At 36.0% G+C, this 25,296-nt stretch overlaps 1 protein-coding gene across 2 annotated transcripts in view; it reads left to right on the top strand.

The window, feature by feature from the left end:
• The window catches only part of RETREG1 (reticulophagy regulator 1), a 44,922-nt gene extending 24,007 nt beyond the window's left edge, over nt 1–20,915 (top strand). The window contains exons 4-9 of one of the 2 annotated variants that reach the window (XM_083359935.1): nt 8,794–8,920; nt 11,102–11,186; nt 12,138–12,275; nt 13,210–13,274; nt 13,726–13,852; nt 15,619–20,915. In XM_083359935.1, the coding sequence (XP_083216061.1) occupies nt 8,794–8,920; nt 11,102–11,186; nt 12,138–12,275; nt 13,210–13,274; nt 13,726–13,852; nt 15,619–16,115 (1,039 nt within the window). In that variant the 3' untranslated portion in view covers nt 16,116–20,915. Of the gene's footprint in view, nt 1–8,793; nt 8,921–11,101; nt 11,187–12,137; nt 12,276–13,209; nt 13,275–13,725; nt 13,853–15,615 lie in introns of both variants that reach the window. The other variant, XM_083359934.1, reaches the window with a different exon arrangement.
• Nucleotides 20,916–25,296: the final 4,381 nt, after the last annotated feature.

Raw genomic sequence — 25,296 nt, 5'->3', positions numbered from 1 at the left:
GAACTTGTATCTAATGAGCAATGGCACTAAGAGAGATAACTAGTTGGGACTGGATTGTTTACTCTGCAAAACAAACACACAACGAATAGACATTATTTTTATTTTATTTATAGAGTTAGCAATACGAAAGTCATGTCTGACTCATAGTTAGGCAAGTAGAAGTTAATGACTGGGTAGTGTTCTTTCTCATGTGACCATAAAAGTATGGGCTTCTGGACGCTGCTTGCAGCCTTACAGCCTGTCAGTCTTTGGAATTAGGAGTGACCTGTTTATTCACTGAATTAGCCAATCAGAACAGTCCTGGGTGAACTTCATTCAAGACAAGCAGACACTTTGTAAATGTGTAAATATACCTCCTATCAGAGAGACTTAAGAGGAGCTTGCAAAGGAAACTTGTAGAGTGGATTTCTTCATCCTGAAATCTTTGCTTGGGCTTTGGGATTGATACTTCTGACACAATATATATATAGGGATGTCGGAAAGTGAAGATCCTGTTCAGACCGAGAGGTAGTGTAATTTTACCTTTTGAAAATTGTTTCCTTTAATAAATCAGCATTGGCTGACTGTTAACCATGACCCTATAGATAAATTTCATTATTTGTGTAGAAATTAATCCAACACTGTTACATGACGGTACCAGTACAAAAATAACATAGTTTGTTGAATAGGAAATGACTAAGATGATGACATTACGTGCTCTAACGTGTAAAAAGAAAAAAAATCACAGTCATCCTCATCCTTTTCGGAAGCTACAGTCATAGAAAACTTGAAATGTTAGATATACAGATAATCCTAGTGTGGTTCGCTATTGACAGACACATAACCTACTACTACTAAACTGCTTCCTTGAGAAATATTTGTGGAATACTTCATATTAGAATTTAAATCAACAGGTTGTGACAGATTTTTAAGGCTTTGAGTTGAAGGATATTAGAAAATAACTCATTTTTCTTTGGATTAGAATCACCATTTGGAAATAGAACTTGATTTTTAACTAGCCAACTAGCCACTATTTGGAATTATTAATTATTAACTGTCTACACTGGGGAGATTTAGAGACTGTTGATATGCAAGGATATATAGGTGCTGATAAAGTCATCTAATCAGATTTTCTATTAGCCAAAATTAAAATACTACTCCAGCTAATACGAACAGCCATATGTCTTTAACATTCTATTGCTCTTATATTACTGTATTGTATTATTAAGTATTATTGTATTGTATTATAGTATTATAAAATGTACATAAATAATTGAACTTAACTGAGCCTAGCATTATAAGATGTAATTGCAAAATATATCTGACTCAGTTTAGGTTATGAACTATTTTTTATAAATACACATATTTTGATGTCACTATAGACATTTTAATGATTACAGATAGCCCTCACTTAACAACTGTAATTGGGATTGGGATTTCTGTTGCTAAGCAACACAGTTGTAAAGCACACAGTTGTAAAGCACAATATCACGTGACCATGATGCTTAGTGACAGAATTCCAGCACTTCCAGTTGCCATCATTAAGCAAATTTCCCCCATGTCATTAAACAAGGACACTGTGCAGTTGCCATTTGCAATCCTCTGCTGTCTTCCTCACTAACTTTGCTTGTGAGAAGCCAGCAAAGGATGCAAATGGTGATTGCATCACAGCAGGATGCCACAGCATAATTGGGAGCCAGGCAATGAGTGCCCAGATTGTGATCACATGATCAGGGGGATGCTGCAGTCAACATAAGTGTAGGAACTGCTTGTAAGTACTATTTATTCAGCACTGTCTTCAAGTTCAGGTGGAAGCTGAATGAGTGGTCATTAAGCAAGAACCACATGTACTTTAATTATTAGCATTTCAGATGAGTCCAGTTTGCTCCCATGCCTTCTAATAAGGACACAGAATACAAAACAATACTTGCTGCATCAGATATACTTAATGTATTCTTGATATTCCTGTCCTGATCATGAGAAATGAATTGGATATCCAGATGTGTTGGTTATTAGGACAGGCTGATGGTGTAAGTTACCACTTATTTACATAAGTAACATAATAGGGTGACTATATTATTTTTCCTGAAATTCCCATTTCTCCTTTTACTCATTTTTCATATAAAACAGTTCAGTGAAATTGAGCAGAATGAGTACAGTGAAGAGATCTACATTTGCCTCCTTCTTTTCCTCCTGACTGCTTTTATATGCTATTTATATTATTGAGGATATCTGCCTCAGTTTCGCCAGCGTTTTTACATTTCAAGCGCAGTCAGGTCCAGCTAGAAGTTAATGTTAAGTTAATGATATGCAAGTGGCTACATCTTGTATGTTTTTTCACAGGCAAGGGTGTAAAAAAATCATTTATGGAAATTAAGACATAGTAAATATTCAGGATTGTGATGCTTCCCTTGCTAGCCTGGAAACTTCTGCTAGCACAGAAAACAATGGCTGAATCTGCAAAGAACTTTCAAGATTATATACATGAGGAAAATATGAGAAAAAACCAGTAAGGTAGTCCTCAACTTATTTGTTTAGTGACCGTTTGAAGTTACAACTGCATTGAAAAAAGTAACTCGTGACCTTTTTTCACACTTACGACTTTTGTAGCATCCACATGGTCACGTGATCAAAATTCAGACACTTGGCAATTGGCATACATTTATGACAGATGCAGTGTCTCAGTCACGTGATGACCTTTTGTGACCTTCAGAGAAGCAAAGTCTGGGAAGGCCATATTAACAGACATTTTACTAACTTAACAACTTCAGTGATTCACTTAAGAACTGTGACAGGAAAGGTCATAAAATGGGACAAAACTCACTTATCAACTTGTCTTGCTTAACAACAGAAATTTTGGTCTCAATTGTGGTTGTAAGTTGAGAACTATCTATATACATGATGCATATAGCAGGGATGATTCTTCCTCAGCTTTTTAAGGATCATGGTCAGTTACCTGCTATATACAGTATGCAGTACCAAATGGGAAACATTACAGGACATTGCGGGACCATAGATTACAGTGATTTTTTTAAAAAAAAAAATTCTGGGGATGACAAAGTAGATGTCTTTTATATTATGCAGACTTGCCCATATATAGTAGTCACCTGAAATCAAGTTCAATTCAAAAGGTACCCATATATGTAGGTGGTTTAAAAGTTCATTAGATGCACATTAGGATATTATACACACAAACACTTCCGTTAGCAGAAACATTTTTCTATACGAAACATGAATTTTAATCTAGGCAAAAAATTGAAAAAATGATTGAAAGGTTCTGTAATATGTCAGTGTTCTTTCTAATTTCCATGTATCTGATCTCTTTTCAAGCAATTCTAGTAGCTTAAATTATATACCGTATTTTCCAGCGTATAAGACGACTGGGCGTATAAGACGACCCCCCCAACTTTTGAGATGATTTTCATGGGTTAAAAAGTCGTCTTATATGCCGGAAAATACGGTAATTATCAAATGAATTTTTAGTTGCTTTCACATTTAAGAAATATTAATAGCCCATTCACTACCAGACTTTTCTTATGTAAAATTTTGATTGTCATCATGGAGAAATATGACTCAAAAACATTTAGGATATTTATTGGCAATGTTGCAAACCTTACACTGCTTTCCTGGAACTTGAACAAGCAGTTTTGTGCTGTAACTTGACTCGTATGTACATTTGGTTGACTCTTAAGTCCAATTTAGCTTCAGCATTTCTTCTGAGACAACCTAAACTCTAACTCTGGACTTACCTGGCATTTGTGGCTAAATTATCACTACCATTGTAGTTAATATGCATTTGTTCCTTCAATAAAAGCACTCCTGTTTTCTTTTCCAATAAAGACAATAGCAAATTGGGTATTGGACCACTTTGTTATCAGGGCTTTTTTTCTCATAAAACGCTCAGAACGGAGTTCCGGCACCTTTTTTGATGGAACCTTGTAGGGTAGGCAAGGTGGGTTGTATGACATGTGTGAGTTCCGGCACCTTTTTTTTTTACAAAAAAAGCACTGGTTATAGTAGTTTCATTCCTACTTGCAGGAACAATATCAGGTTCATAGAGGGTATCCACACCCTAGTAGCTGTGCTATAGCAAACTACAAGGCACAATTTGTTCCAGTGGTGTTTAGTATCTATATAAAACTGCCAGGAAAAGTCAAGGATTTTGGAACTGAGTGTCACCTATATGTTGATACCATTCATGTCTACTACTCCATAGCATCTGCATTGGGAGAGGTTGTGCAGGTACTTATATAGTACTTAGGGAGTTAATTTGTTCCAAATGGGTTAGATTGTGTGTGTGTGGGGGTGTTTTTACAGTCATCACTCTTATTGGAAGCCTGAGACCTTTGTAGCCTATTGACAGGGTCAGTCATTTGTTCCAAATGGGTTAGATTGTGTGTGTGTGGGGGTGTTTTTACAGTCATCACTCTTATTGGAAGCCTGAGACCTTTGTAGCCTATTGACAGGGTCAGTCATATTACAAATGGATATAAATTGGTAACTTCCTATTTACATTTTTTTACCATTGCATCTTTGTTGAAGCAATTTCACTGGTTGCTGATTAGCCACCAGGCAACACTCAAGTTTTTTGTTTATGACATCCAAATCACTAAACAGCTTGGGATCATGTGAGCTTGTCAAATCTCCTTTGCTGTTAATAGATTTTGTCATTCATTGAGATCATTGGGAGAAGTCCTGCCAAGGTAAAGAGTCAACAATAACAAACCCTTTCTTTGGTAACAATTTCATGCACTTCTAACAAAACCTCTGACCAATATTATAGATTAAATAATGAGAATATAAGTACACTGAAAATAGTCTAGAGGCGAGTTGCTATGTGTGTGTTTATTTATGAAGTTTATAGGCTATCCCAGGGGTGTCAAACAGTCGGCCCATGGGTCGCATGCGTCATGGCAAAACTGTGCCCGCCCCATTGCCAGCAATGGGAAAAAAGTCATGATATGTCACGACACGTCATGTGATGTTGCAAGTTTGACACCCCTTGGCTATCCCAATCTGTTATGACTCTGGACTGTAAGTAGGTATACTATAAAATGCAAACCTCACCAAACATATGGGGCAAGGGGGAAAAATTGTTTAAAAGAACAGAAGTAGAAGATATCCATCATTCTCTCTAACCTAAGACTAAGGATAGAGCCAAGTCTTAAGGGCCATATGAATACCAAGGGGAATGATGTTCCAGAGGATAGGCATCACAATAACAAGCTTACCCCTCTATGATTTTAGTGAGACTTCTGTAGCTTAGCTAAAATTTATATACAGTTGAATATATTTCACAATACCCAATTTGCGTTTTAAAGTATTATTTTGCACGCTACTGCCAAATAACCATATTTTTAAAAAAATCTGTGTTAAAATATGCTTAATTTTAATCCCATGAATATGCAGCGTTTTACTGCTTTGTATATATACTTGTAGTATAAGAAATGATGATGCTCCGTTACTTGAACATAACTCAGGGACAAGGCAAGTCTAGATAATTAGAGTTCAAAAGACTATTGGTTCCACTATCCTTTAACAGCATCATTCATAGTTTGTGTTAAAACACTCTTTCAGTAAGCATCAGGAAGTATTAATGGGATTAGTCATGTATTCAAATCAGGAGAAAAATAAAATACTTGGTGTTATTATACTGCTTTAGTATTTAGTGAACACTAAATAAAATGAATACCTCATTTGGCATGCTGGTTTGCTGGCATGAAAATGAGTGCTTAAATGGGTGAACAAATGGAACAGGGAAGTAAGTCATTATTTAAAATTTGTGGTCAGCAGTTAGCCATTTCTGCTCTTGATTGGATATCCACATGACATAATATATCCCTTGCCTGTGCTTTCCTATCTCATGACTGGCAGAAGTGCAGGGACCAAAACGTTTTAATATTGTGAATTACAGTGGCTGCTGCTAACTACTACTATTTTACAAAGGTTCAGGACATGCAATAGCCGCTTGCAGTAATATCAGAGATGATTTACAGTACATCACACATTTTCACAGAATCAAACTTATTGAAAATTATTTAAATGCTCATGTGCTGTGCCATTGGTTTATTAGTAATAGTACAAGGATTGAAGCAGTCTTGTCTCTGAAACAAAGTTATGTCATTTTCAGGGAAATTTGCCACAGATTCAACAGCTGTATAATTTAATGGGCAGGGACAGCAATAAAGGATTTGTCTTTCTATTGAAATATTTTGAAGGTTGCTTTAGGGTGTACGAATGAGAAGTTTGACCAGGACAAAGAGAAGTTTCAGGAGTTTCCCACATTCAATTAATATTTTCCTGAGGTATAACCAAGTCCATGGTCCTGGAACTGTCACTTTTTGTTGCTTTTCTTGTATTTTTTAATGAATATGAGGCCTAGGCATGATAGATTATCCTCTTTGTTCCCATGAGAAGCAGTACAAGTGGGAATAACTATTTTCTCCCTTCATCTGTTATTTCTTTGCTTGTTTTTGTGCGTTCTGCTAAGATTTTAAAATATCCGTTAATTCACAGGAGAGAATGGATTTCCAGAGAAGTAAAGTCTACTGAGGTAAAGAATATGAGAAAGGAAGCAAATAAGACTGTGTCACTAGATTAAAAGTTGACTGGATTAAAAGTTGACTGTTCATCTCCCGGTCCTGAGCCAATTACCTAGAGTTGTTGATATAACCGGAAGCTGTGTAACTACTAACATTTGTTTATGTTTTTATAATCCTTTATTTGCCACATCGTGCCGTTAATTCACTTTAATGTGGAGTAAAGCAAATGCATCATTTAGGAGTACTGTAACGAATTCATGTAACTACAAAATTACAGGAAACCTCAGGAAGAGGTTTCCCTCCCGCCTTTTCTTTCTTTTTCTTTTTTTTCTTTCTTTCTTTCCAGTAACATGAGATGTTAGTGACCTTTCTAAGAAAAACCCAGTGGTTATTTTGCCTGGAGCAGATGTCAGGTTACACACTAGCAGCATGAGAGCATTAGTCATTTTCAGAGAACCTGATGGAACTAAATCTCCTGGTCAGCATTTGGAACTGTGATGGGCTGGCGCATCTGCTTGTCTTAACTGCTATAGGAGACCTTTTGGGCATGAGGCACTTCAGCCCTGAGTTAGCAGCTCTTTCACCACAGAACAAAGCCAGAAGCTTAGAGGAAAACATTCTTGTTTGGCTCCATCTGCTAAATATTTCTATTGGTATGAACAAGTGTAGTCTCTCAAGTTGGACAGGATTAGCTTAGAATAGACATGCAAGGATATGTCGCTAAATGACCAAAGGTCTGTCCACAAAAAGGAAAAAATGGATATAATTGGCATTGACATAGGCAGCAGGACTCTATTTTTAAAACATACTGGAAGAGGCAGTTGTTATTGTTTTCTTGTTACTATTGTTGTCGTATTCTTGGTGTTCTTTGAGCTTGCAAAGGTTTTATTGGCCAACTAAGTAGCATCATCAGTATTGTTTTTTTTCTATTAACAACAATATAAAGTCTTCATAACCATCAAATTCTTCTCAAGAACCTGGGATGTCATAATGTATCAATATAGCATATGTGTGGATCCAAAGCAGGTGGAAATTTTGTCAATGCACAGCTTTTCTAGCTACAGTTTAAGGTTTTTGGGGATCACACTCAGTGTGCTGATAACCACTGGGACCACCACAGCTGCTTCATGCCATAATCTGTCAGCTTTGATTTTCAGATCTTGTTACTTTGCTATCTTTCTCCAATTTCTTCTGTTCTACTATCCACGTATATTAGCAGCAGTATAAAGTTTAGTACTATCCCTGACGGTGATAATTTAATTTGTTTGTGCTATCTCTTATTAATACTAAATTGTAGCTCTTCCCGCAGTGCACATACTGTAGAAATAGACACTGTAAACCTGAGTTTATAAGGTGTTTACCCTTCTTAGTGCTAAGAGGAGAAAATATATGTAGGGCCAGTCCTGCCCTAAGCTTACAAAAGGTCTTGAGAGTAGCTTTTGAAGGAGCAGGAACAGAAAGAAGAATAGCAAGGAACACACCTTTAGAAAGCAAAGTAGATGGATTAATTTGAAGGATTTAGATATTAAGGTTAGAGAAAATCACTAGTCAAATGATGGTAGAGTAGATGATTAATTAAAGGGTAGACAGGCAAAATAAATTTAAGGTAGGTCATATTCAACAAAAGAGCAAAGATTGTTACTAAGAGCTTTTGATTTTTTTTCCAGAAAGAGAAAGAGGTGGGTGTAGACCTAGACTACATTTAATCCCAGATTTCTGAGGTCATAGACCGAAATTCAGTGGCAAACCACCAAATGATAGTGATAGAATGTTCTTGTTTTTTAAATATGAAATAAAATTTTAAAATGGAAGAAATTTGGGTAACAAATTCCAGCCTCACCTGTTCCAGTGACACCCTTATATTCTTCATCATTTTCTATGATTCTAAATTGCAGGGGTATTTTTTTAAAGAGATGTGAAACCCTCCTTCCACAGCTCCAATAGTCTCCTGAATTGTAAGATTTTGCTGGGACATCCACAATTAGGTAGCAGTTATATTGTTCTCTGTAGAATATATTCCTATAATAACATTTTTCATAAATTTCAGGAAATATTTTATCTCTGAAGCTAAAAAAAAGTCATGTGCCCAATAAAATCTGGCAATCTCATTCCAGTCTCTCACAATGGCGTATATTATATAAGAAGTAGTAAGGAGAATTAATTAATTTTAAGAAATAAGGATGTCTACATTTCTGCAAGTGTAGAGAATGTTTTCATTAGAAAACTCAAGACTTCATGTTTCTTTATTCATTTCTTTATTTGTCTTTTTCAGCTACCAAGTCAGTGAGTCTGAATCTGAAAATCGCCTTAGACTGAACCAGTGTATAGAAGAAGCAATGATGAGTTTCTTTTTGTTCCTCCAAGAAATGTCTCATTTTAAAGAACAGAACCCTGGCAAGGTAAAATTAGGCTTGCAATATCTTCCATTTCATTTCACTGACTTTTTTTTTTTACTTTTGGCAATATTCTTATGTAAAAAACTTAACATTCCAACCTATGTGTGTGCTCAATTAGTAAATAAATTGAATTAGTATTAGGGAATGCCAGATCCGTAAACTAGATTATGAAGTTAAAAATATCCTACAAGAAGGCAACGGCAAAGGACTTTCGTTCTGTTGCTAAAAAAAACCAACCCAAACCTTACATAGATATATCCATGAAATCACCAGCAAGGAATGGTGATGACCAAAAATCCCTGATCTCAAACCATATTGATAATAAACTACACCTATTCAGTTGGTAAGGAAGAAAAATCATTGGACATGCCGCCACCTGCCACACGTGAATTTATTGAGGCCTGGTATTCTACCAAAGGAGCAATTAACAAGCATATTGATTTAGAGCCAGCATATGAATATGTAAGAAACCAGACCATTCGAACTGCCAAAACAAGAGAACCAATCAGCTGCTCAGAATTTAAATTTAGCTCCAAACAAACAGCCAATTGCATGACCAACTGACCACACTGGCACACAAGATATTTATAACCTAAGGGAGAATAGGACAAGAAAATCCTTTTGATGATGTTACCTAGTTTGGTAACGAAACGTTTAGAAACAATATTGAAACAAGCTTGGAGAGCAAACCGCTACCAAAATCTTAAAACCCGAGCTACAAGAATTTTCTATTATTTCAACGGTGGAAAAGATTTATCTTTTCACATAGCTCTGTATAAGTAAGTCACATTAAGTTCAATAGAACGTAGTGTTACAGGCATGCAATATAAGAAATTATGAAATGTTTTATAGTAGCATTAACAGTAAAAAAAAAAGTCCAATTCAATGGTTATAAACATAGACAAATATTCCAAGGCATTTGTATGAAATAGTAATAGACTGTATATGTGCAGTCCCAAAAAGCTTTAATATCCACTGAAGTGTTGCAGAGGGTGTTAGAAAGACAACAAGAGCCATAGTGATGCAGTTATGAGAATGCAGTAATCCAGTTCTGCTGAGTGCCAATTGTCAGCAGTTCAGCAATTTGAATCTCACCAGCTCAAGGTTCCATCCTTCCAAAGTTGGTAAAATGAGGGCCCAGATTGTTGGGGGCAATATGTTGACTGTAAACTGCTTAGAGAGGGCTGTAAAGCACTATGAAGTGGTATATAAGTCTAAGTGCTATTGCTTTGATCCTCAGTTGTGCTTAACGTTCATACCCCAATTCTGCATATAATATTTTCTTCTGCACCTTTGTATCATACAGTACTGCTTGAAGTGGTGAGGTGTTCTAAGCTGAATCACAATCAGACTTCGCAAATTGTTTTCCTGCAATATCTAGAAATAGTGCATCTTTATATGAATCAGAAGCCCTGTAATTTTTGTGGGGGTTTTTTTCTTTGTCTGTTGGGGCTCCCTTCTACATAATAAATAGATAATGTCTCTATAATGGGCTGGGCTGTCTGTATATGGACATTTCTAAAGTGTGTGTGTGTGTGTGTGTGTGTGTGTGTGTGTGTGTGTGTGTGTGCCCAAAGAGGGTAGGCCAAGCTATGGCTAAAAATAGTAAGGAGTCACATAATTCCTATATTTCCTCACTCCCGCCCAACTAATCTAATTGAGAATTGTACACACATACTGCGTATGTCTCTTTCATACTAAAGAGTATCTGAAAAATCAAAGTGCTAGTGGTCAGTTATCTTCATAGCCAATTCACAGTTATCTTCATGGCCAGTTTAAGAGCCCTTGTTGTAAGCTCTCATGCCACAGTGCTAGGATTCTCTCCGTGGCTGATCCCCTAAACTAGAGCCACTAAGCAGAGAGGGAACTTCAGTGGCAGAAGACACCTTTGATTATTCCTATTCCTACTTTTTGAGGAAGAAAGGAAAAGGACAAAACAAAATTCCTTTGTTCTTCCCTATGCTTTTCCCATCTACAATATATAATACAGATTCTGTTCTCCCTAAAATGTTTCCAACTAGAAACGTTTTAGGAGTTGGAAGAGTTTCCAACTGTTTTAGGGAAGAAGAATTTCTGATGGAACATTCTACAGGTCCAGTCTCAGGACACATTCACAGATTTATATATTATAGGTACTGAATGTTACTGACTGATTTAACTGACGCTTGTCTTTTTAAAAAACAGTTTTGCCTTCTGGTCTGCAGCATATGCACATTCTTCACAGTGTTGGGAAGTTACATTCCTGGAATAGTACTCTCCTATCTTCTGTGTAAGTGCTTTCAAACACATAATCGGGTCTGGGATTTCTTTGGTGGTGTCATAGATGCCCAATGCACTATCTAACCATAGTCGCTGAGTATTCATAATTGCAATCAGATGTGTGCTAAGAAGAAAAAAAATTACGTTTTCCTCATTGTATTGTGACTGAAGTCCTGATAAATGCAATAACTGCTGAAGGTATTTGTATAATATTAATACAAATGTATAATATTTGTATAATACAGCCGTGGTGGCACAGTGGTTAGAATCAGTATTGCAAGTAGAATGCAGTATTGCAAGCTAATTCTGCCAGCAGTCCGATTCTCACTGGCTCAAGGTTGACTCAACCAATGAGGACCCAGATTGTTGGGGGCAATATGCTGATTCTGTAAACCGCTTAGAGAAGGCTGTAAAGCACTGTTAAGTGGTATATAAGTCTAAGTGCTATTGCTGTTGCTAATATGTTTCAGTGTAATAATTTGAAAGTCCTTTATAAAACTAATAAAACAATTAATTAAAAGTTTACTGACAAATTAAAGTACTTTTATAAAATTTTATTTCCTTACAAATTATGTTGATGCACTTCTAATGAGTTCATGTTCCTCTAAACAGTAATTTCAATCAGAAATGCATACAATTCCATTGTTAGTATTCAGATGACTGCACATAATAAACATACCAGTCATTTGTGCAACAATTATGCCAGTGTATTTATTTCCATGTTATAACATCATTATTCCAGTTTTACAGATTAAGACTAATAACCAAAGGTCATTTAGAATTTATAGTCATCTGGCCTATAACACTAGCTGTTATGTATGAATGTAACCACATTTTCCCTTGAAAATCTACAAATTGTTTTTATGTAACTTAAACTGATAGTTATTTATAATATGTGTTTCAAAGCAGTGTGTCTCAAAAATATAACATTCTGTACAGTAATTTATTCTTTCTTTGACAGTATTATGTGCCTTTTTATGTCCGTTCTTCAAGTGCAATGAATTTGGACAAAAGGTATATAGCCACATTAAGTCATATCTGCTGAAACTGAACTTTGGAATACAAGACTTTATCAACCAAAAGTTAAAAGAGAGAGCAGGTGAGCAACTGGCAATTTCAGCTTCCTTGATGAATATTAAAAAAGATGGCATTTTATCCACTGAAATACGCAGTTATAAAAATATTCTTAGCATCTTTACGAAAGATAAAAATAAAGCTTCAAAACCTAACTATATTTTATTTCCTATAACAATTCATGATCTTTCCATGTAAAATGCCATATACATAATTAGTTTAGTTTAGTTTAGTTTAGTTTAGTTTAGTTTAGTTTTATTTGATTTATATACCGCCCTTCTCCCTCGGGACTCAGGGCGGTTCACAGGGCATATATAAATAACGATACAAAAGTTAAAAGGGAAATTAAACCAGTGCCCAGTTAAAAAACAATAGTAAAGTAGTAAAAAACACCAATTTAAAAACCCATAATCCCCCATCAGGCCAGACCAGCTAATTCAAATAAATGGGTCTTCAGCTCGCGGCGGAAGGTTCGGAGGTCTGATGCCATCCGGAGCTCAACCGGCAGTTGGTTCCATAATGCCGGAGCGCCCACAGAGAAGGCCCTCCCCCTGGGGGCCACCAGTCGGCATTCCCTGACCGGAGGCACCCTGAGGAGGCCCTCTCTGTGGGCACGCACAGGGCGGAGGGAAGTTGACGCCGGCAGCAGGTGGTCCCTGAGGTAACCCGGACCCATGCCATGTAAGGACTTAAAGATCATAACCAAGACCTTGAACCTCACCCGGAAGACAACTGGTAGCCAATGCAGCTCGCGGAGCAAAGGTGTAACATGGGAGTACAATTAGACAGATGTAAAGCTCATGCACCTGACCAGCTGATTTTAAATGCAAATTGGGGCTGAAGGGCAAAACTGAGTTGTAATGTATACCTTTTTATCAGTATAGCAAATAAATAAAAATAGAAATACTTGACTGGCATAATAAGCAAAAAATTGTTAACTGATATACTTTTTCCCCCAGAAATGATCAAAACAAAACCAAGTGAGGATGACAGTGAACTAGACTTATCAGCTTTATGCCCTAAGGTTGGTTGGTTCTTACATCACTTTTTTTTAAAAAAAAGTTTTTTTGATGACAGTGGAGCACATGAACTTTTATTTACTTTCACAGAACAAATTTCTGCTCCATCCCTTTATAAAAATGAGGTGGAATTCTAGAATAAGCTAACCTTTGACTACTGAACCATGCACTCAGTGCGATCTTTTTCCACATAAATATGTACAGCATTGCAGAAGTAAAAAAAAATGGGAGTTACATTTTTGTCTAAATCTCTTGATCTAAGAAGGTTGTCTTTAAAAAAAGTAGACCTAAATACATCAACATTTAAATATTTGTTGGCATATCTCCATCGCCTAAATAAAAAAGCAACTGTTCTCTCTAATGACAGCATCATGCGTATGGTGTTTAAAATGATGTGTGCTGAAGCAATATTTAGTCTGCAGTATGTTTGATAGTTTGATTTTTTTCAATCTACAGGTTAGCTCAGCAACTGCAGCCAAGGAGATGTCTGTATCAGACACTGATATCTCAGAGATATCTTGGACTGACAATGGAACTTTTAATTTATCCGAGGGAAACACTCCACAGACAGACACATCCGATGGTACGCTCTGCTACTTTGAATTCTTCCAAATTTTACCAAGTTGTTAATTGCAGATTACTTTTAGCTATCTAAAGTAAAAAGAACCCTACCATGGTTCTCAAATACATGCTTAACTTCGCTTGAAATCTACATGTTAACTTCTAAATTTGGAAAAAGTTTTCAAACCCATTTAGGTTAAACAGTAATAGAAATATACACACATAAACCTATTAGAATGTGGACTGGCATAAAGACTGGCAAATTTTTATGTGTGTGTGTGAATTTTTTGGCTTGCTAACAATTTACACAAATATGAGCTGCCACTGCTGTGGTGACTGCCTGTAGATGGCTTTGGGCTAGGCTGAAACAGGAAATAAGATTTGTCCCGTGTCTGAGACTAAGCAAGTGTATTCTGAATGCTTAACAAACATTTAACACACACACACACACACACACACACACATATATATATATATATTATTCAAATTGCTAATTATTATTTACATTATTTACACAAATAATGAACTGTCGTAAGTTGTGACTATAGCCTGCGGATAGCCTTGGGTTAGGCTGAAACAGGAAAGATTTAACTAGCAAGGTATTCAAAAGACTTGACAAATACTTCACACACACACACACACACACACACACACACATTTTAAGTATTTTAGAAGGGTATGGCTGACTGATGAGAACAAATGAGTTTGAAATGGCCATATCAGTCTCCCTTTAATTCTTTGTTAGCAATCCCAAAAATTTACAAACATACATACATATATACACACACACACACACACACATACATATACATACACACACAAAACACGTTACCCTGTTTGTTTGTTTATTCAATTTGTACAGCCAAACCAGTGACTGGGTGGTGAACAATCATAAAAACTGTTAAACAGAACAGAAACAAGAAATTAAATACCAAAACCAATCAACAAATATTATAATCCATCAATGTCAGCGTAACCAGGAAATGGAGCCATTTAAACAACTGGGAACTCAGGTCCAGGTACATAGCCAGGTCTGCGAGGTTTTCCAAAAGGCCAAAATTTTCAGGGCATCCTAATCTCCGGAGGGAGGATGTTGTAGAGGGCATGTCTCCTTATCCCTGCCAGCCAGCATTCCTTGGCTGACAGGCCAAGCGTGCCTATCCTGCAAGATGGAATTGGATGGGTAGAAACAACTGGGAGAAGATAGTCCCTCAGCTAACTCAGCCCAATGCCATGAGGGACTTTAAGGATGACAACCGGCACCTTGAATTGCACCCAGAAACACAATGACAACCAACGCAGCCCATGGAGCAATGATGTTACATGTGCTTAGCAGCCAGCACCATTTACAACCCATGCAGCTGTATTCTGTAGCAGCTGAGGCATTTGAATGCTTTTCAAGAGCAGCTTTAACTGTAAAATTTATTTAGAGTCAACAGTTTATTGATATGTAACTTGAGGCCTGTCAGTCTTTATGCCAGTCCTCTTGCTTCCCTTTCTCTCCCTCTCCTCAAACATTTATGGTATTGCAGTCTGTATTTGGATAGATAGATGTCCTATCCTGTTAACTGACAATTTAATTCACTGTGGATCAAGCCTTTTTTTAAAAAAATGGATTTAAGCCTTACGTTCTCATTTCCAAAGGTTGCTGAAACTGAACTTGTTTATTGTTCCTTTTTTGTAAAAAGAAATTTGTTCGGCATCATACCTCAGAAAGAAAATTTAAGGTTATGGCTGCAGTTGTGGCGACTGATTTTATAACAACACGTCTTGTTCACCCTTCAGTAGATTTTGATCGGCCAAGTGACCACGAGGAAGCTTTTGCCAGGGATCTTGCAGAATTTCCATCTGTAGAAAATGGTGCTGGAACAAACGACGATGATGATTCAAGCATTGGCTTGCCAGTTCAGCGTAAGAGAAAAAAAGCTCATCCCCCAACCCCATTGGACCAGTGCTACAGGCAGGATAAGGAGGGGCACTCTGCAGCAGGCCTGTCCTTGTCTTTGATCAACGACCAGGCCTTCAGCTTGGTGACAGCAATTGCCGGCGATGTGGTGACATCGGTGGTATCGGCAGCCGTCAGAGAACAGTTGCAATCCATGCAGGAGGTCCCAAGTATAAGTGAGGAGGCGGACGCAGAAGAAGGAGATGATTTTGAACTGCTTGACCAGTCAGAGCTTGAACACATGGAAAGTGAACTGGTGCCTACCAAAAGCCCAAAGGCGGAGCCACAGGAAAAGAAGTCGTCTTCAGGCTTCCTCTCAAATCTGCTCGGTGGGCATTAATGGGGAAGGAGAAGCTGCTTAATAGTATATCGACATAAATACAGACAATGTGAAATGCAAGGGGGGGAATTATGAGCTGTAAGCTTTGTCTGTTATTCTAGATGTGCTGTAACATTCTCCATGCAGAGTGCACTAACATGTTTTAGATCAACTGATGCTGGTAGCTTCGTTTCTGATAGTGATGCCATAGAAATGAAATCACCTTATTTTCATTCACAGCAATTTAAGAGGCTTCTTATACAAGTGTAGCTCAGTTTTGGCTGTTGCCAAATCTTTCTCACTTTCAGCCTATTTGTCCTTTTTTTTCCCTCCCCAAGCATTTTGGCAGCAGTATTTCAGGGTGAGAAAATATCTGCAAAATTCAAAAAGCCATCATATCCTATCTGTGTCTCCTATGTGGCAGAATATGCAAACCTTAACAAGAATCTGAACACTTTTGCTGCCATCATCTCTGACATACACGTTCTCTAATTGGATAGTCCTTACTTGTATTACCTGTCTGAAACTCAGTTATTCATGTGAGTTGGCTAGAGAAGGCAATGCCATTGCGAACTATATCCTTAAGAGGCCTTGGAGTTAGGCAAAATACCCATATCCCATGTACCATCACTCACTTTGTACAACTACTTGTAGCACATGTATCTGCTGTGTGGAGTTGAATTTAGGTTGAGTAGGAATTGATTAGGAAAAAATTCAAAACTGAAATTGAGTTGGCAGTTTTTATTTTTGGTTCCATTAATTTAAAATTGTTTAATCTTATAATTACAATATAAAATCATACAACTGATTCTGAAAGACTACCGATATAGAAGAAATAAAAATATTCCTGGCATATAAATATAAAATACTGCTAATTTTAGCACATTGAACATCCTGTAGTTCACTCTGACAAGAAACTTAATAGTAAATATTCTATTAAGCATTATGATTTATCTTTAAAATTGAGGGCAACAGGAGTGCCTTATCAAGGTGAACCAAATTTTAAAAAATAGCCTTAACATGCTTTGATTAGCATGTTAAAAGAAGCCAGCAGATTGAGGGACCATATTAATTGCTCTGATTTATCTCCAACTTCTAGAGATTTTTACTGGCATTCTAATCAGTATACATAGTAATGGTGTGAATTTATGAACTAAAGGTACAGTTTAAAGAGAAATTTCTTTTCTTCCTGCTATTTTTATTAGGTAACTTGCAAAGTAAATGTTGCTTTGCAACAGTGCAGACCTGAGCAAAATGTTATGTTAGTTCATTCCCAAGTCTTCTCTCTCTTTCTACCTTCTGTAAAGTCTACATACTCAATGCTACACTAATCCAGTGCCAGTTCTAACTCCAAAGCAGATTGTTCACCGATTTCTGCACATCTTTATCAAATTTTACTGTGCTTCAGATGTGGAAGTGTAGAGAAATACTTGGTTGCAATCCCTCAGAGTGAAAACAGAACACAGGGATCTAGCAGGTACTACAGGTAATCCTTGCTTAACGACTACCCTGTTTAGTGACCATTTGTGCTTAAAAACTAACTTTGTATCACAACACCCCCATGATCACATGATCAAGCTACAGGCACTTTGCAGTACCTAGGCCAAATATTCCATTTTCATGTGATGACCATTTTTGCTTCCAGTAAACAGAGTCGATGGAATAAAATTGCAACTTACTGTCACATTTCTCGCTTAATGACTACAATAGTAGAAATGGTCAAGTGATGTCTTCTTTAATGACCATGTCATTCAGTGATGAGGTTGCCAGTCTTTTTTTTTATTGAAATGTTTTACAATACCTACATTTTAAACATAAACTCCTTCCCTCCCCCTCCCCCCCAACTTCCCCTCCCTCCCCCTGACTTCCCAGAGCTGAATACAGGGTATTGCCTCTAACAAGCTAAAATATGCTAACCAACTATAAATACACTTTAAATCCTATCACACTTTAACTCCACTTAAACATAACTAAATAATAATACATCTTATAATTCTAATACTCATTCATATATTAAATGAAATTTTTTAGTCCCATATTAATTCTGAATAAAATCGGTCCGTCTTCTCCATTCCGAGATATATCTCTATTGTGATTGTTCTTTCAAATATGCTAAAATTGTTACCATTTCTGCCAAGTTTAAAACCTTTGAAGTCCACTCCTCTATAGTAGGCAGTTCCTCCTTCTTCCAGTATTGCAAAACCAAAAGTCTTGCTGCCATTATTAAATTCAACATCAATTTAGTTTCTATAACAGTACAATCTGTAATAATACCCAACTAGTCCACCATATATGCTAGTACGTTGCAACATTTAGATTGATAATTTGAATACATACATGCAAATTTTTTAAAATCTAAATACCATCTATAAAACATTTTATAAAAATTCATACATTTTGTGCCTGAATAAATTTAACATTTCTGAGAGGTTGCCAGTCTTAATTCTGGTTGTTAAGCAAGAACTTACTGTACAGGTAGTCCTTGACCTATGACCACAATTGAGCCAAAGCAAGACATTTGTTAAGTGAGTTGCACCCCATTTTCAACCTTTTTTGCCACAGCTAAGAAAAATCACACCTGTTAAGTGAATCATGTGGTCATTAAGTGAATCTGGCTTCCCCCATTGACTTTGCTTGTCAGAAACCGATGGGAAGGTTACAAATGGTGATCACATGACCTTGGGACAATGTAGCTAATAAATACATGCCAGTTGCCAAGTGCCCAGATTTTGATCACATGACCACATGAAAAACGGTCATAAGTCACTTTTCAGTGCCATTGTAACTTCAAATGGTCATTAAATGAATGGCTGCAAGTCAAGGACTTGCAATTTATTATATAACCTCAGTTCTGCTTTTTATTATTAAAAATGTTCCTTTCACTTTTTTAACCCAGAGTAACATAGGAGAAAGTGGTTTTAAAGACAGCAAAAGATGGGTATTGTCACATAACCATAAGCGTGTTTACTCCAAAGTAAATAAGGTACTGCGCAGCTTTAGAAGGGGTGTGATGGTAAGCAATCGTCTTAGGGTAGCCAAACACCCCAGATGTTGCAATACAGTTGACTTTCCTAGGTCATCTCTGTGTGATCCTATAGCTACTTTGTTTTACTGACAGTCCCAATGGAAATGTCTGTACATGGACATTCAGGCCACCTTGGAAAACGTTCAAAGCAGTTATGTGAAGCCTTTTGTGTATAGTTGCCTCAAAGTTTTGGAAACGGTTTGTTCAAATCAATGTGTTTTGCAGCGTCCTTTTCAAATTATTTGCACAGTCCTATAAGTAAATCCCCTTAAGACTTTCTAAGCAGAGCACCTGGTTTCAGCAAAATCAGTGTTCTGGTAGCTTGGTTCAGTACCAAGTTCTGACAGTACTTGCCAATCAAATGCATTAGATGTTTGCATAATTCTAGCTTCGATACTGCTGGGCAGTTTCACCATTTAAAATACAAATTAGAAGGCTCTGCCATTGTGTAGAATGCAAACTCATTAAATTGTGTTTTCTTTTTATAGTAAAGTTAATGGATCTTACCTTTAAATGGATAAGGCCAGAATCCAAAACACATAGAAGTGGGATTTACTTCCAAGAAAACATGCTGCAGATTGTAAGTCTAAAGAGAGGGCACGTGGCTGTTGTAAGTTAAATTACTAAGAGAATCTTCTCAGTTCTATCCATTACGTTGTGAACTATAACTGTGTGCACTTTATTATTTTCTTTAAATAAATATTTCAGGGATTTTCAAATGTCAGGTACAGAGGTACCGTTTAAGAGAATGAAGTTCCATCATGGAAAACAACTGAAGGAACTACTTAAAGACTTCTTGTAAGCAATTCTCTTTCTGGTTTTCAGGTAAACAGACATAATCCCCATATTTTGAGATACCTGCCTGGGCACCCTAAAACAATTATATAATTGCACTCATTTCCTTATTATTTGGAAATTTATATTGTAAAAATTATAATGAATTGGTACTTTTATGTCTTTCTTTGTGTTTATTTTTAAACATATAGGCTAAAGATCTGTTTGTGGCACTCCCAAAAATCAAGATTACGCTGAGATTTCCCCCCCCCTTAGTTTGTTGTTGTTGTTGTTGTCATTGCAAAATAAAATATTCTACCTATGAAGCCCCAAAATAAATTTAATAAATATAAATGCTCTACAGTTAAAAAGTGGCTTGCCTTTTGATATATTTGACAAATCTCAGCCTTCCATCAACCAGAGTGATTTGTGTGGCTATTTTGATTTTGGCTCTTTCCATTATACACATCTATACTAGTTTATTAAAGAAATTATTTTAGGCTACACCCAACAGTTCCGTATAAATACTTCACATTTTTTCATATCTGTCATTGCAGATGTAAATAATAATATACAACCACATTAGCTTTACTCTCTTAAAGTAATGGAAACAACACCACATAGCCAATTCAAGAAAGGTTAATGGACATTTTAAAAATCGTAGAGTATGGCTTCTAAATCATTTAAAGGGTTAAAGAAGCTAACTCCATAAACATGGCAGATTTAAGCAAATGATATTACAGTATAGAACTATATTAGTATGCAAGTATTGGGTGATATTTCTCTTTACCTTTACAAAATAGTTCTGGGACAAGGGGTTTGCAAATGTACCACTTCCACACACTTTTTAAAAATTCTTACTTACAATGTGCTCAACTTCATAGGAAGAGGGTTCTGAATAGGCATCTACTTATGAGCAGTGTATCATTATAAAGACATTTGAACGCATTTAATCTTCAGTGTGGCACTTTCACAGTTCCTTCCAAACCCTAAAGCTTGTTCAACTTTCTGAATTATATCAAACGGTGTTCAAACAACAACAAGCCAGCCTGGCCTGATGGGTTTGGGTTTTAACATTATTTTAACAAACCTACTACATTGGGCACAATCATTTAACTTTAAATCTTGTATCCTGTATTCTTATTTTTATTGCCCTGTACACCGCCCTGAGTCCTTCAGGAGAAGGGCGGTATATAAATCAAATAAATAAATAAATAAATAAATAAATAAATAAATTGTAATTAAGAATGGTATCTTAAGACATTCACAACAAGATTGATCAACAACGAATGGTAAATTGCAAAGCATATTTTTTTGGGAAATAATCTTCAAGTGAAATGTTCTGTATAAACAGGTTAAAATCTTCAACCTACATTCTCGGAAGTATAAATTACATTGAATCAACAAATGTAAATCAAGAGTATTCCAGAGTGAGTGGCCATAATAGGTTTAATAAATAAAGAAGCATAACTAAAATGTTTTTAAGAAACAAACATAGGCTTGGATTTATTTTCAACAAGTGGGAAGACGAGGACGGCAGTTTTCAAATGATACTTGTAATATTCTGCTTGGATGTCCCCTCTTGGCCAATTTAACAGTTTATCCATCCTGCGTTTTTTTATGCCATGGAAGTGCAAAAGCACAAACTACCCTCTGCAGGTGGTCCTCAGCTTATAATCGTTCATTTAGTGACTGTTCGAAATTACGGTGGCATTGAAAAAAGTGAGTTATGACCATTTTTCACACGACCATTGCAGCATCCCTGTGGTCATATTCAAATTCAGACGCTTAGCAATTGACTCATATTTATGATAGCTCCAGTGCAACCTTGTGACAAAAGCAAAGTCAATGGGGAAACCAGATTCACTTAACCGTGTTACTAACTTAATGCAGTGTGGTGCATTGATTCACTTAACAACTGGCAAGAAAAATTGTAAAAGGGCAAAACTCAACAAAGGTGTCACTTAGCAACAGAAATTTAAGGCTCAATTGTGGTCATAAGTGAAGGACTACTTTAAGTGAAGTAATACCTTCAAAATAATAATACTGGCTTTCAATTAATGATTGGCCATTATATAATGTCTTGCCATATAGCTATTGTGGTAGATGTTCTCCATATTTCTGGTAGTATAGCACTAGTATTATAAGCCTAAAGCAAGTCTATGTCAGCAAACTTGGTTGTAGAAATACATGGTATTTCTACAACTTGGTATTTAAAACAAATACCAAAGATCCTGGCACTTGCAATATTGGAATATGAAGAAATTAATATCTGTGGCATTCAAATTACTAGCTCTGTCCTACATCTTCCATGGGATAAGACAATTGTCATGTTCATTAGAACCATTAAAAATAATATACATGAAGCCATTTTGATCCCTGGATATCAGTGGAGGAGAATTCAACATATGCTCTGTTTTAATTGGAAGGTTAATTTAAGGTTAATTTAAATTCTGGATCACAGATTACCCAATACTATCAAATACATAGAAATATAAATACATAGGAATGTTTTCAAAAGATACATAAAGTTAGAATATGTGGAGGTACATTAGAAGATTAGTATGAGATTAATAGAAATCAGTATCTATGTTCTTGATTTTTTGTATAAATATTGTAATATTCACTTTCATGTTTTTACAGATTTCTAGCCAAACAACCAGAAACAGGATTTTTTTAAAAAAAGAAGTCTTAAATTATTTTGAGTATTTTGCAGCACTTTAGCTTGAATATGATTTAATAAACATGAACTGATGATTATGAAAGTGGTTTAATGTCTATGTTTTATTTTTGTTACAAGCTACATACATGTTAATATTTCACTTATTGTCATCTTTATTTCTGTTTTTTAAATCTGTATAGCACTGTAATTTTGAGGGACATATGAAATAAAATATTTAATCTTTATGCTAGATAATTTCAGACATTTTCAAATGAGCAGTTTTGGTCTCACTCTTCATATACCCTTTCAGTAATCAATGGACAACACTTCTGTGGAATATAGGAAATACATATATATATTAAAAAGGACTCTTGAAATCTGTGTATGAAGAAAATTAAATTTTATGTGCTAGAGCATTATAAATAAGAGTTTGGATTATAAAAAAACCTGACTTTTAAAGTACCTAATAAAAATCTACTTTGTAATCATAGGGAAGCAAAAAGGCACCTGGTGGCTATACTTTTCATCCATTTAAAATAAATTATTGTGAGGGAAATACCAGAATACAGGTAGTCCTTGACTTACAATAATTCATTTAGTGACTGTTCAAAGTTACAACTTCACTGAAATAAGTGACTGTTTTTCACACAACTGTTGCAGCATCCCCATGGTCACAAGATCAAAATTTGGATGCTTGGCAACTGGTTCATATTTATGATGTTTGCAGTGTACCAGGATCATGTGATCACTTATTGTGACCCTCTGACCCCCTCACTTAAAAATTGCAGCAAGAAAGGTCATACAGTGGGGCAAAATTTACTTAATAACTCACTTAGCAACAGAATTTTGGGCTCAATTGTGGTTTTAAGTTGAGGACTAGCTATACAGAGTTGTATCAACTGTTTTTTTAATGTAATTAGGTTCTAAAGCCTATTCATATAAAATCTGGTGGCTTTCAATTTGACATTAATAAAAACATATAAACTAAAAATAGGTCACAAGGCAATTTAGAAAGTAAGTTTTGTGGCAACTCCCTAAAGCAGGGTGGGGGGTTGTCAAGCTGGCCACGCCCACCCCGGCTCCACAAAGGCAAAAAAATCACAATACATCACGTGACACTAGTGTCCTAAAGCAATGCCTGCCAAATTTATTCCTTTATTATCCAAAGCCTGTTTTTTCAATCTAAGGTGAATATTCCTAGTCATTTACTTAGTAATTTTCAGTTTAAACATAAGTTGGTAATAACTTTAAGAAGTGTGCTGCACTCAAGTATTTTGAAGTCCATATGCAGCTAGAGGCATGTTGGGCGCTTGTGCTCTTAACAATAGAAATATATCTTTCAGTTACTTATTTAGGACTGATTGTAAATTTAAATCATACAGAGTTAGGGTTAAGCAGTGAGGTGTCTATATTTGCACACTGTTCAGTGTTAAATAGGAATTGCAAGGAGCTCAAAAGCAATCTCTCCAAATTGGATCCATATGCTTAAAGCTGCCAAATACAATTCAACATATACAAGTATAAATTTATATAAATTTATATAGCTGCCATTATACCTACATAATTCCTGGCAGTTCACACAGTTAAAAGATAATAAAAATAACCAAAACAAAAGAAACTCTATTAAAATAAAATTAAACCTATTAAAACAAGTTCCCTGGGAGAATGCAGTTCATACATTACAAACAATACAAACATTTGCTGGCTCCATACCTCCACTGGATCTCCACTGGATCTGCAGGCATGAAAGGCCTTACAGAACAGAATAAATAGAATAATTTACTAATTGATTAGTCTTACAACCATATCAATAAGATAAAAGAAAAATAAAATACGTAAGAAGTTCCAGGATAAAATAGATGGAAGGTAAACACAATGATAAAATATGTTGATAATACAAGGAGTCAGCAATCAGATAAGTGACTCTCCCTTGCAGGATGCAGGATACGCCAATTTGTTCAATGCATTGGGTTCTTAGCTCAACCAATTTAAATTAAAAAGCGGTTCTACTTACAATATATACATTAGAACCCAGGTGGAAAGAAATTAATCTGTAATTCAGTTCCTGACATGCTTTTCTTTCTAATAGGGATGAGAAGTATCTAAGCCTAAAAGCAGCATCTGGTCATAGTTGAGCAAATATAAACAATATTTTCACTGGTTGAGGTGACTTCCAGAAAGCCAAAGATGCTGGCATGTGGGTGTGCACACACAGAGAGATACACACACTCATCCTTATAGATTAATTATCTCTGATAATTGTGACTGACAAGAAAAGGAATCTTAGAGTCACAGTGTGCTTAAAATGTTTAATTAAAATGTTAACACAGCATGCAGCTGCTGAGAAGGATAGATGCCATGTTTTGAATCATTAAAAAAGAACTGCAGAATTAATACCTTTATATAAATCTCTAGTGAGAGCACACTTTGAATATTATGCATACACCTTAAGAAGGATATGCTACAACTAGAAATGATATAAAGAAAACCTATTAACATTTTTAGGGATCTGCAGCAGGTCCCTTATGAGAGAAAACTGCGACAGTTAAGCTTTTTCAGCCTGGAATGAGGTGGGGGGGGAGAGAACAAGGACAGATGGTAGAAGCCTACAAAATCATAATGTGGAGAGAAAATATTCTTGATCTCTCACAGGATTAGAACTTGAGATCATTCACTAAAACTGAACACCTGGTCATTCAGGTCTGACAAAAGGCATGCTTTTCGAAGAGCAGACAATTAAC

This window comes from Vipera ursinii (genome assembly GCF_947247035.1).
Source record: "Vipera ursinii genome assembly, chromosome: 3".
Classification (NCBI taxonomy): Eukaryota; Metazoa; Chordata; class Lepidosauria; order Squamata; family Viperidae; genus Vipera; species Vipera ursinii.
The sequence above is the reverse complement of the archived record's forward strand: the minus strand, read 5'-3'. Positions and strand labels throughout refer to the sequence as shown.